At 39.4% G+C, this 13,719-nt stretch overlaps 1 protein-coding gene across 1 annotated transcript in view; it reads left to right on the top strand.

Moving 5' to 3' along the window:
* Positions 1 to 11,221, top strand: part of RnrS (ribonucleoside-diphosphate reductase subunit M2) — a 67,037-nt gene extending 55,816 nt beyond the window's left edge. The window contains exon 4 of the mRNA XM_071677978.1: positions 6,431 to 11,221. Coding sequence (XP_071534079.1) covers positions 6,431 to 7,267 — 837 coding nt within the window. The 3' untranslated portion in view covers positions 7,268 to 11,221. The remainder of the gene's footprint in view (positions 1 to 6,430) is intronic.
* The last annotated feature ends 2,498 nt before the right edge of the window (positions 11,222 to 13,719 follow it).

Below are 13,719 nucleotides of genomic sequence, written 5' to 3'. Positions count from 1 at the left end.
TTACGTGTTAATTGACAGGCGCGCGAAAGAGAGACTTTTGGATGTTAATGTGGTGAGAGGTGCAACTGGAGGGATGTCTGATCATTATCTTCCGGAGGCTAAGGTGAAGATTTGTATGGGTTTTCAGAAAAGAAGAGTGAATGTTGGGGTGAAGAGGGTGGTGAGAGTAAGTGAGCTTGGGAAGGAGACTTGTGTGAGGAAGTACCAGGAGAGACTGAGTACAGAATGGAAAAAGGTGAGAACAATGGAAGTAAGGGGAGTGGGGGAGGAATGGGATGTATTTAGGGAATCAGTGATGGATTGCGCAAAAGATGCTTGTGGCATGAGAAGAGTGGGAGGTGGGTTGATTAGAAAGGGTAGTGAGTGGTGGGATGAAGAAGTAAGAGTATTAGTGAAAGAGAAGAGAGAGGCATTTGGACGATTTTTGCAGGGAAAAAATGCAATTGAGTGGGAGATGTATAAAAGAAAGAGACAGGAGGTCAAGAGAAAGGTGCAAGAGGTGAAAAAAAGGGCAAATGAGAGTTGGGGTGAGAGAGTATCATTAAATTTTAGGGAGAATAAAAAGATGTTCTGGAAGGAGGTAAATAAAGTGCGTAAGACAAGGGAGCAAATGGGAACTTCAGTGAAGGGCGGAAATGGGGAGATGATAACAAGTAGTGGTGATGTGAGACGGAGATGGAGTGAGTATTTTGAAGGTTTGTTGAATGTGTTTGATGATAGAGTGGCAGATATAGGGTGTTTTGGTCGAGGTGGTGTGCAAAGTGAGAGGGTTAGGGAAAATGATTTGGTAAACAGAGAAGAGGTAGTGAAAGCTTTGCGGAAGATGAAAGCCGGCAAGGCAGCAGGTTTGGATGGTATTGCAGTGGAATTTATTAAAAAAGGGGGTGACTGTATTGTTGACTGGTTGGTAAGGTTATTTAATGTATGTATGACTCATGGTGAGATGCCTGAGGATTGGCGGAATGCGTGCATAGTGCCATTGTACAAAGGCAAAGGGGATAAGAGTGAGTGCTCAAATTACAGAGGTATAAGTTTGTTGAGTATTCCTTGTAAATTATATGGGAGGGTATTGATTGAGAGGGTGAAGGCATGTACAGAGCATCAGATTGGGGAAGAGCAGTGTGGTTTCAGAAGTGGTAGAGGATGTGTGGATCAGGTGTTTGCTTTGAAGAATGTATGTGAGAAATACTTAGAAAAGCAAATGGATTTGTATGTAGCTTTCATGGATCTGGAGAAGGCATATGATAGAGTTGATAGAGATGCTCTGTGGAAGGTATTAAGAATATATGGTGTGGGAGGAAAGTTGTTAGAAGCAGTGAAAAGTGTGTATATATATATATATATATATATATATATATATATATATATATATATATATATATATATATATATTCACCTCTTGCACCTTTCTCTTGACCTCCTGTCTCTTTCTTTTATACTTCTCCCACTCAATTGCATTTTTTCCCTGCAAAAATCGTCCAAATGCCTCTCTCTTCTCTAATACTCTTACTTCTTCATCCCACCACTCACTACCCTTTCTAAACAGCCCACCTCCCACTCTTCTCATGCCACAAGCATCTTTTGCGCAATCCATCACTGATTCCCTAAATACATCCCATTCCTCCCCCACTCCCCTTACTTCCATTGTTCTCACCTTTTTCCATTCTGTACACAGTCTCTCCTGGTACTTCCCCACACAGGTCTCCTTCCCAAGCTCACCTACTCTCACCACCTTCTTCACCCCAACATTCACTCCTCTTTTCTGAAAACCCATACTAATCTTCACCTTAGCCTCCACAAGATAATGATCAGACATCCCTCCAGTTGCACCTCTCAGCACATTAACATCCAAAAGTCTCTCTTTCGCACGCCTGTCAATTAACACGTAATCCAATAACGCTCTCTGGCCATCTCTCCTACTTACATAAGTATACTTATGTATATCTCGCTTTTTAAACCAGGTATTCCCAATCATCAGTCCTTTTTCAGCACATAAATCTACAAGCTCTTCACCATTTCTATTTACAACACTGAACACCCCATGCATACCAATTATTCCCTCAACTGCCACATTACTCACCTTTGCATTCAAATCACCCATCACTATAACCCGGTCTCGTGCATCAAAACCGCTAACACACTCATTTAGCTGCTCCCAAAACACTTGCCTCTCATGATCTTTCTTCTCATGCCCAGGTGTATATGCACCAATAATCACCCACCTCTCTCCATCAACTTTCAATTTTACCCATATTAATCGAGAATTTACTTTCTTACATTCTATCACATACTCCCACAACTCCTGTTTCAGGAGTATTGCTACTCCTTCCCTTGCTCTTGTCCTCTCACTAACCCCTGACTTCACTCCCCAGACATTTCCAAACCACTCTTCCCCTTTACCCTTGAGCTTCGTTTCACTCAGAGCCAAAACATCCAGGTTCCTTTCCTCAAACATACTACCTATCTCTCCTTTTTTCACATCTTGGTTACATCCACACACATTTAGGTGCAAGAGGTGAAAAAAAGGGCAAATGAGAGTTGGGGTGAGAGACTATCAGTAAATTTTAGGGAGAATAAAAAGATGTTCTGGAAGGAGGTAAATAGGGTGCGTAAGACAAGGGAGCAAATGGGAACTTCAGTGAAGGGCGTAAATGGGGAGGTGATAACAAGTAGCGGTGATGTGAGAAGGAGATGGAATGAGTATTTTGAAGGTTTGTTGAATGTGTCTGATGACAGAGTGGCAGATATAGGGTGTTTGGGTCGAGGTGGTGTGCAAAGTGAGAGGGTTAGGGAAAATGATTTGGTAAACAGAGAAGAGGTAGTAAAAGCTTTGCGGAAGATGAAAGCCGGCAAGGCAGCAGGTTTGGATGGTATTGCAGTGGAATTTATTAAGAAAGGGGGTGACTGTATTGTTGACTGGTTGGTAAGGTTATTTAATGTATGTATGACTCATGGTGAGGTGCCTGAGGATTGGCGGAATGCGTGCGTAGTGCCATTGTACAAAGGCAAAGGGGATAAGAGTGAGTGCTCAAATTACAGAGGTATAAGTTTGTTGAATATTCCTGGTAAATTATATGGGAGGGTATTGATTGAGAGGGTGAAGGCATGTACAGAGCATCAGATTGGGGAAGAGGAGTGCGGTTTCAGAAGTGGTAGAGGATGTGTGGATCAGGTGTTTGCTTTGAAGAATGTATGTGAGAAATACTTAGAAAAGCAAATGGATTTGTATGTAGCATTTATGGATCTGGAGAAGGCATATGATAGAGTTGATAGAGATGCTCTGTGGAAGGTATTAAGAATATATGGTGTGGGAGGCAAGTTGTTAGAAGCAGTGAAAAGTTTTTATCGAGGATGTAAGGCATGTGTACGTGTAGGAAGAGAGGAAAGTGATTGGTTCTCAGTGAATGTAGGTTTGCGGCAGGGGTGTGTGATGTCTCCATGGTTGTTTAATTTGTTTATGGATGGGGTTGTAAGGGAGGTAAATGCAAGAGTCCTGGAAAGAGGGGCAAGTATGAAGTCTGTTGGGGATGAGAGAGCTTGGGAAGTGAGTCAGTTGTTGTTCGCTGATGATACAGCGCTGGTGGCTGATTCATGTGAGAAACTGCAGAAGCTGGTGACTGAGTTTGGTAAAGTGTGTGGAAGAAGAAAGTTGAGAGTAAATGTGAATAAGAGCAAGGTTATTAGGTACAGTAGGGGTGAGGGTCAAGTCAATTGGGAGGTGAGTTTGAATGGAGAAAAACTGGAGGAAGTGAAGTGTTTTAGATATCTGGGAGTGGATCTGTCAGCGGATGGAACCATGGAAGCGGAAGTGGATCATAGGGTGGGGGAGGGGGCGAAAATTTTGGGAGCCTTGAAAAATGTGTGGAAGTCGAGAACATTATCTCGGAAAGCAAAAATGGGTATGTTTGAGGGAATAGTGGTTCCAACAATGTTGTATGGTTGCGAGGCGTGGGCTATGGATAGAGATGTGCGCAGGAGGATGGATGTGCTGGAAATGAGATGTTTGAGGACAATGTGTGGTGTGAGGTGGTTTGATCGAGTAAGTAACGTAAGGGTAAGAGAGATGTGTGGAAATAAAAAGAGCGTGGTTGAGAGAGCAGAAGAGGGTGTTTTGAAATGGTTTGGGCACATGGAGAGAATGAGTGAGGAGAGATTGACCAAGAGGATATATGTGTCGGAGGTGGAGGGAACGAGGAGAAGAGGGAGACCAAATTGGAGGTGGAAAGATGGAGTGAAAAAGATTTTGTGTGATCGGGGCCTGAACATGCAGGAGGGTGAAAGGAGGGCAAGAAATAGAGTGAATTGGAGTCATGTGGTATACAGGGGTTGACGTGCTGTCAGTGGATTGAAGCAAGGCATGTGAAGCGTCTGGGGTAAACCATGGAAAGCTGTGTAGGTATGTATATTTGCGTGTGTGGACGTGTGTATGTACATGTGTATGGGGGGGGGGTTGGGCCATTTCTTTCGTCTGTTTCCTTGCGCTACCTCGCAAACGCGGGAGACAGCGACAAAGTATTAAAAAAAAAAAAAAAAAATATATATATATATATATATATATATATATATATATATATATATATATATATATATATATATATATATATATATATATATATCCATCCCTAGGGATAGGGGAGAAAGAATACTACCCATGTATTTCCTGCGTGTCGTAGAAGACGACTAAAAGGCGAGGGAGCGCGTGGCTGGAGATCCTCCCCTCTCTCTCTCTCTCTTTTTTCTTTTTTTTCTTTTTTAATTTTCCAAAAGAAGGAACAGAGAAGGGGGACAAGTGAGATTATTACTTCAAAGGCCCAGTCCACTGTTCTTAATGCTATCACGCTGACACGGGAAATTGCGAATAGTATGAAAGAAAGAAAAAGAAATATATATATAGCAACTTCCCAGGTGATAGGGGAGAACGAATACTTCCTATGTGTTCCCTGCATGTGTTAGAAGGCGACTAGGCGACTAAAGGGGGACAGAGCGGGTGGCTGTAAATCCTCCCCTCCTGTCTTTTACTTTTCAAAAAAAAGAAACATAGAAGGGGACAAGGTGAGGATATTCCCTCTAAGGTTCAGTCCTCTGATGTTAGTGTTACCTCGCTAATGCGGTAAATGGTGAATTTGTATGTAATATAGAGCACATGACGTGATGGGATTGGGTGAGGAATAAGACATATTTAGGGGACCAGTGATGAATTGCACAAAAGATGCATGTGGCACGAGATAGGTAGGAGGTGGGCAGATTAGAAGGGTAGTTAGTGGTGGGATGGAGCAGTAAGGTTGTCTGTGAAAGAGAGAAGAGAAGCGTTTGGATGATACTTGCAGGGAAGTAGTGCAAGTATGTATAAAAGATATATAAAAGAAAGTGGCAGAAGGTAAAGAGAAAGGTGCAAGAGGTGAAAAAGAGGGCAAATGAAAGTTGGGGTGAGAGTGTATCATTAAATTTTAGAAAGAATAGGAAGATGTTTTGGAAAGAGTAAATAACGTGTATGACAAGAGCATACACATGTTATTTGAAGAGGGCAAGTAGGGAGGTAATAACAGGTAGTAATGAAATTAGGAGTGAGTATTTTGAGGGTTTGTTGAACGTGTTTGATGATAGAGTGGCAGATATTGGGTGTTTTGGTCGGGGTGGTGTGCGAAGTGAGAGGGTCAGGGAGAATGGTTTGGTAAAGAGAGAAGAGGTAGTGAAAGCTTTGCAGAAGATGAAATCCGGCAAGGCTGTGGTTTTTGATATTGTAGTGGAATTTATTAAAAAAGGGGTGACTGTGTTGTTGATTGATTGATGAGGATTTTCAGTGTATGTGTGGATCGTGGTGAAGTGCCTGCAGATTGGCGGAATGTATGTATAGTGCCATTGTACAAAGGCAAAGAGAATAAAGAAGAGTGTTCAAACTACAAAGGCATAAGTCTGTTTAGTATTGGGAAATTATGTGGGAGAGTATTGATTGAGAGGATGAAGGCATAATAATAATGGAATAATAATAATAATAATAATGGGAATACTAAATAATGACATCACGAATAAGAATCTGCATTTGTTGGAAAATGCTACGCTACAGTTTTGAAGTAATATTCATGACATTAGCTAAAATTTGATTTTGCATCAGACAAAGCTTTGTTGACCAGTGTAATTGAAGTAGTTCAAAGAATCTGTCGTGGTTAAGTTTGTTGGCAAGTCTTGAATACTTGGTATGTGTGTGTGGCCATTTGCTTTAATAAGATAAAAGTTCTGACTTCAAGGCATGAAAATATCCAATATACTGAGGTATTTGTTCCTATACCAGCATATGGAAGATTAATATGCATCTCTGCCTTGAATACAGGGAAAGGCAACATAATATACAAGCATAGGATTCAACGGGTATAATTGAAGTATTATAACTGGAATGACTGAGTTAAACCAGAATAAATTTTCTTCATTTCAGGATATCGGAGACTGGGAAAAGCTTAAGGATGAGGAACGTCACTTTATCTCACATGTTCTTGCATTTTTTGCGGCCTCTGATGGAATAGTCAACGAGAACCTGGTAGAACGGTTTTGTCAAGAGGTGCAGGTACCAGAAGCAAGATGTTTTTATGGTTTCCAGATTGCCATGGAAAATATCCACAGTGAGATGTACAGTCTACTCATCAACACTTATGTTAAAGATTCAGAAGAACAACAAAGGTTATTTAATGCTATAGAAACCCTGCCATGTGTTAAGAAGAAGGCTGACTGGGCTCTTAGGTGGATTGCTCATGACACTGCTACATACTCAGAACGTATTGTTGCCTTTGCAGCCGTTGAGGGTATTTTTTTCAGTGGTTCTTTTGCTGCAATATTCTGGCTTAAGAAACGTGGTTTGATGCCAGGTCTAACCTTTAGTAATGAGCTTATCTCAAGGGATGAGGGTTTACACACAGACTTTGCATGCCTGATGTTTAAGCATCTTGTGAACAAACCTTCTCAGAAACACATCCAGTATATCATCGATGATGCTGTAAAAATTGAACAAGAGTTCCTTACGGATGCTCTGCCAGTGAATCTGATTGGCATGAATTGTGTATTAATGCGACAGTACATAGAATTTGTTGCTGACCGTCTTCTCCTTGAGCTGGGATGTGAGAAACTGTACAAGGTAGAAAATCCCTTTGACTTTATGGAGAATATATCTCTTGAGGGAAAAACAAATTTCTTTGAAAAGAGGGTTGGAGAATATCAAAAGTGTGGTGTAATGAGTTCAACCGAACAGCGCAATTTCACACTAGATGCTGATTTTTAGCAGATTTACCTCTTAACTTTTTTTTTAATCAAAATGATGTTACTGCTTTACCAATAGCATTAGGAATGAAGAAACAGTGGCTAGTTTTGCAGATCTAATCTTTTAGTTCTCATTTATGTCACACCAAGATCAAAAACTCCCAGTCATAGGCAGGCTTCATAAACCAGTATTTTATCTTGACCTCTCTTTTTAAAGGAAGGGTTGGGCAAAAGTAGGTTTAGTTGTAGGGGTAGAATTTACTGAGGTGCGTTGGTTGTTGAGCTAAAGCGCATGATTTAGAGATGAGCTGTATAGGATCTTGGGGAGGAGGGAAGTATGGGAAGGACTAAACCCTTTACTTGGTATAACTTCTTAACTGATAGGTGCCAGAATTGCTATAGGTTAGTCAGGGCTTCCTTATTTTATGGTGCCATCATCATGGTACATTATCCATTCCCTTCTGACTGAGTTTAGTTCTCCCTGGTGCCACATTGCTTGATGTTTTTATCAAAGGAAAGATCTCTGTTTGGGATGTTTCAGTAGTTTATTTCCAATCTGCTGTGTGAGATGCCAGTGTTGGTTGGAGAGTGTGGACAAGTTCAACATGATGAAGGCCTTTAGGTAGGTGAAGTAAGGGTCCAGGTAATTCTACATTTCCTTTGCTGCACTTTCTTGCTGGTCCCTCTGCATAAATTGTAGGGAAGAGGACCAGGCTTAGGAGGTGTAGATAAGCTTGGGTTGAATGAAGATGGTAGGGTTGAATGAAGATGGTATGGACATTTATGAGCTCAATTGCAGGATGTCATGTGATTTCGACTAGCAGAAATGGTGCAGACATTATGAGGAAGATTTGGTGTCTGGGCAGTGCTGACATGACTTGCAGTTTACACTGTTGTCGACAGTGATACCATGAAGTTTCAATTGAAGTGTCCGGCTACCTTGAAAATGGCAGGGCTAAATGTGATGACTGTGGCAAGTTATTTTCTGCACCAGGTGATATGCATCATCTGTCTTGGTGTGGTTGATGGTGATGTTGTTGGCCACAGTCTGCTCCTGAATGTAGTTGTTGTTGTGCTAAATGGCATTGCATTGAAGCAGGAGAGTTGTTGATGGTGATGGCAAAGGTTTAGTCATCTGTGGGGTTTTAGCAGTGGTTTTTGTCTCAAATCATGTAATTACATGAAATTTGTCTTGTGCTTTTTTCATAGATAGTTAAGAAGTTTCACTCAACATAGAAATCTCATTAACTAAATTTCCAAACCTTAAGCAACCAGGAGTACCAATGAAACTAATTTACCCATTAGTGATTATTGTTAAACTGGCAGTTATAAAAGCTTTTTGATACCTAGCCTTCCGTTATTTCGTTGATTTGAGTCTTCTTGAGGGTAGCTTTTGTTATTTGTTATTCAGTAAATTCAATTCAGTTCAGTTCTTTCATTGTCACAGGCTTACAGGAAGATAAAGTTCGAAGCTCATGACAAAAGGTCTGTACTGAAGAGATGAACAATATGTTCCCCAGACTGTAGGTCTATTATACAGCAAGACTGTACAGTGATATGCTATACAAGACAGTATGACTAGGTTTGGTTAGATGAAGATTTGTGAAATATTCTGATTACAAAATGTCTGATGGGAAGAATGGAAATAGCTAATCCTACTTATCAGTCACCCTCAAGTATCCTAACAGTGTTGGATCCTCTAAATAAAGCCTTTCCAGTCCCTTTCCTTTGCAGCCTTCTTGACATCATTTGCCTGTTTGGCTATTTGCTGTAAGATGGTATAGTTGTTCGGTATCTGATTGAGCAGGTAAACCTGCTTGACTGTTTTATAGGCCTTATTGATTTTGTTAACTGCTTCATCTCCATTGTACCACTAGTGAGAGGAGAGGGCACAAGACCTCACTGCCGACCTCTACCCATCCAGATTTTGGTCACTTTGAATTACTTTATAGCTTTATATCATAATTTTTTGTTTATTTCTAATAGTGCACTGGTATTCTGTACCCATGATTTAATACAATTCTTAATAACCTTTGTCAATTTATGTTTTGAATGTGAATTACAGTTTCCATACCAACATGTGACTGATAATGAGATAACTAACTGTATAACAGCTGTATAAAATAAATCTATAATTTTAGTATCAATTTTAAGGTTGCCGAGCTTCTTAACAAAGTACATTCTAGAATTTACCTTTTTGTACAGTGGCTCCACAAGTTTATTGAAAGAAAAGTCATTATCAGTGATAGTATCAAGATATTTATATTCCTTCACAGATTCTACAAGTTTGCCACTAATGTTTATATAAGGGTACCTGAGCAACTGGTAAGGTACTATGATTTATGAGTATTTCTTTTGTTTTCTGAACATTAAGTTCAAGGTCAGTATCATTACACCATAACCTAAAATGTTCTACTTGCATTTGATGCATATCATCATCATTAGTATGTTGACTCTTTTAGAGCTGCATCATCTGCACATTGTAGAAGCTAACAGTTGGCATCACAACAGCAAGTCACAAGTGCAGAGGATGAACAATACAGGTGGCCACGGCCCTGTTGTCAACCAGTATTATAATTATCTGATTTTTCATTAAGATATTTAAGATACTGTGACCTTCCTGTAAGGAAAGAATTAATCCAGAGAATTACGTTAGAGTATAAATTCATGTCATTCTCTTTTTGCATCATTTCATGAGGCTGAATGGTGTTAAACGCACTAGAAAAATTACAAAAAGTATCTTTACCAAATGTTTTATATTGGTAGCATTAGATTTGTCCATATGCTCAAGTATTTAATCAATAAAGGACAGAATTCCATCTTCTACACTTTGATTTTGCATAAAAGGGAACTGAAAGTGATCGGTAAGATGTTGGACCTGTTGGCAAAGTCTAATTTTCTTGATTTTCTTTACATATTTCATTGTAATTGAAGTTAGAGCAACCAGTTGACAATCATTTTTACAAGTAGGCGGAGATTTCTTAGGTATTGGTATCAATTTCGATGCTTTCCATATGTTGGTATACGAACATTATTCAAAGATTTGAAAGATCTTGCATAAGATAGATGTCAATGGTTCTTCAAACAGCTTCAAAATATGTCCATTAATTCTGTCTTGGCCAGCAGCCTTACCAGTCTTATTAAACTGCAAACCTTGTATGTTCCTCATCCTTTAAAGTAACAGTATGTTGAACATTCATGTATTGATGCGTTACAATTACTTATGCATTCATTAGAAGATTGAATTTCATTAAATCTTAAATAAAAAAAAACATTGAGATCGTTAAAAAAATCATTATCATTATGTATACCATAAACAATTCCTCATTCCAGCCATTAGGCTAATGCCTTCACATGCTGATTTTGTATCACTTAAACAGCTTTTCCACCTTTGATTTATATATATTTTTACATACAGTAATGGTTTTGTCAATTTCCTTTTAATGTCTTTACAGTTTTATCATTAGCAGCATGAATACACCTTTTATTTAATAATTGATAAGGTCGATCAGGTAGGGCAGCCCCATCTTGGTGCCCTGTGGTAAACTGCAGTTTAGGAGTGAGCTTGATGTGTCTCCCTTAAAAGCCTGGTCAGGAATTCTGGCTCTCAATACCAGAATCCTCCATAGTCTGTGGTCGACTGCTGTCTACCAAATTGAAGATGAGTAGTGCTCCAGCAGCGGTCTTGTGCCTCTCCAAGTTGCAATAAATTAAATCTAGGAGGCTGAGAGGTCAGTGAGTGGCGTAGGAGACTTTAGTTTTCAGACTGCTAAGGTTCAAATGAATCGGCCATGTCAGTATAGATTTTTATTTGTGTGTGTTAGTAATGTTTTGATGCAGAACCATTTTCATAATGGTTATGTTTTGATTATCATTATAAAGAATTTATAAGCACAAATTTAATGGAAATATAAATGATCTGTACATTATGTAAATTTGAGGTTTTATTTCTCATTAAATATTAAGTTTTTTATAATGTTTTATTTATGATCCTGATATTGGCTTTGGTGTGACTTGAAAAAAAAAGCCTGTGTCAACGAGTGGGATTAGGTGATATTATACTTAGAATATGTTGGCCTTAACCTTTACAGTAAGTTAAGCGAGTCTAGAAAAATCCATCATGCAAAAGAAGGACGAACCCGTAAATTGGCTTAGAAAAGTAAATACACAAAGTAATGGAACTACGTTTGTGTTGGCTGAGTAGAAGGAAAAGGTGTGGCTAACTTAACCTTGAGATAAGAAGAGAGGTTATGTTCTGTATTTTCTCTTGCAAAAAAAAGGTTTTGAATAACTTTAATATTATTCTTTTTATACTTGTCCCCATATTGTGGTAGTACCAGGAACAGATGTAGTTTTCTCATTCTTTGAATACGTCATCTCCCCAATGAAACAACATGCCACATCTGATACAACTTTCCAGGTGTACTCGGCTGACTTGTATATCTCTAATTTAAACATTCACTTCTATCTTCATATCCTTTATACAGTGGTACTATAGAATCATTCTTCAAGTCTTGAGGTGCCTCAACTGAAGCTATACATACATTAAAAATCATAACTAACAAAACAACATGTTCACAGTCACCTTTCCCAAAAAATTCAACTGCAAAGTAGTGGGGGACTGGAATCCTCCCTCTTGTATTTCCAACTGGAGCTAAGTAGGGAGTGCTCATCCTCTTCCTCAAAGGTTAAGGCTGGGGTATTTAAATATGTGGATGTAACAAAGATAAGAGAGAAGAGATAGGTGGTATGTTTGTGGAAAGGAAACTGGTGTTTTGGCTCCGAATGAAACAAAGATTAAGGGTAAAGGGGAAGAAGGGTTTGGAAAAGTCGGGAGTAAAGTCGGGTTGGTGAGAGGCCAAGAGCTAAGGAGGGAGTAGAACTACTGAAGCAGTTGTGGAAATGTGTGATAGAGTGTAAGGAAGTAAATTAAGACTGATGTGGATGTGATTGAAAGTATGACAAAAGATGGGTGAATATTAATGCACCTGCACTGGCCATTCGAAGAAAGATCATGAAAGGCAAGTGTTTTTGGAACTGTGTGTCACCAGTTTTGTAGTAAGACTGCTTATTATTGGTGGGTGATTTGAATGTGGTGAGAAATGTGGCAGAGGAGGGTATAGTTGTGGCTTTGGGGAGTTCAGTGTTACGAATGGAAATGGTGAACAGCTTGTGAAGTGGTGTGCTAAAAAAGAAATGGTGATTAGGAATACCTGGATTAAAAAGAGGGACACAAGTATACATATATGAGTAAGAATGATGGTTAGCGGGCATTACTAGATTACATATTAATTGATGGGTGTGTAAATGAGAGACTTTTGGATGTAATAATGGCGGTTATTGTTGATTGGCTTGTTAGGATATTCAGTGTATGTATGGGTCATGAGGTGCCTGAGGATTGGGGTAATGCATGTATAGTGAGTGTTCGAATTACAGAGGCATAACTTTGTTGAGTATTCCTGGTAAGTTGTCTGATGAGAGGGTGAACAGTGTGGTTTCAGAAGTGGTAGAGGATGTGTGGATCAGGTGTTTGCTTTGAAGAATGTATGTGAGAAATACTTAGAAAAACAAATGGATTTGTATGTAGCATTTATGGATCTGGAGAAGGCATATGAGAGGGTTGATAAAGATGCTTTGTGGAAGGTATTAAGAATATATGGTGTGGGAGGTAAGTTGTTAGCAGTGAGGTTTTCATTAACGGTTTACGGCTTGTGTACAGGTAGCAAAATAGTGAATTCTTTCAAGTGAAAGTTGGTCTTTGGCAAGGGTATGTGATGCCACTATGGCTGTTCAATTTGTTTGTGGAAGGGGTAGTGAGGGGGTTAAATGCAAATCTTGGAGAAAGGGGCGAATTTGAAATATGTGCTATGAGAGGACCTGGAAGTGAGTTATTGTTTGCAGATGGTACAGCACTGGTAGCGGATTCAACAATCTGTAGACACTGGTGTGAAAGGAGAAAGTTGAGAGTGAATTAGAGTAAAAATAATGCTATTAGGTTTAGCAGAGTTGAGGGGACAGCTTAGTTTGGGGTGTGACTTTGAATGGAGAAAAATTGGAGGATAAATGTTATAGATACCTGGGAGTGGACAGAGAAGTGATTGAAACAATGGAAATGGTAATGGAGGGATGAGGCAAATGTTCTGGAAGTGCTTAAGGATGTGTAGAAAGAAAGAACATTATATGGGAGGGCAAACATGGGTATGTATGAAGAATAGTAATCCCGACAATATGGGTAAAGGTATGGGCTACAGATAAGGCTGTGTGGAGGAGGTTGTATATGCTGGAATTAGAATGTTTGAAGGCACGTGTTGTGGGGTGATTTGATTAAGTAATGAAAGGGTAAGAGGTGTGTGGAAATAAAAAGGATTTGATTTAGAGAGCAGAAGAGGGTATGCTGGAATGGTTTGGACATGGAGAGAATGATTGAGGAAAAACTGACAAAGAGGATAAATGTGTCAAAGGTGGAGAGAACAA

This window comes from Panulirus ornatus, chromosome 26, assembly GCF_036320965.1.
Source record: "Panulirus ornatus isolate Po-2019 chromosome 26, ASM3632096v1, whole genome shotgun sequence".
Taxonomy (NCBI): Eukaryota; Metazoa; Arthropoda; class Malacostraca; order Decapoda; family Palinuridae; genus Panulirus; species Panulirus ornatus.
The sequence above is the reverse complement of the archived record's forward strand: the minus strand, read 5'-3'. Positions and strand labels throughout refer to the sequence as shown.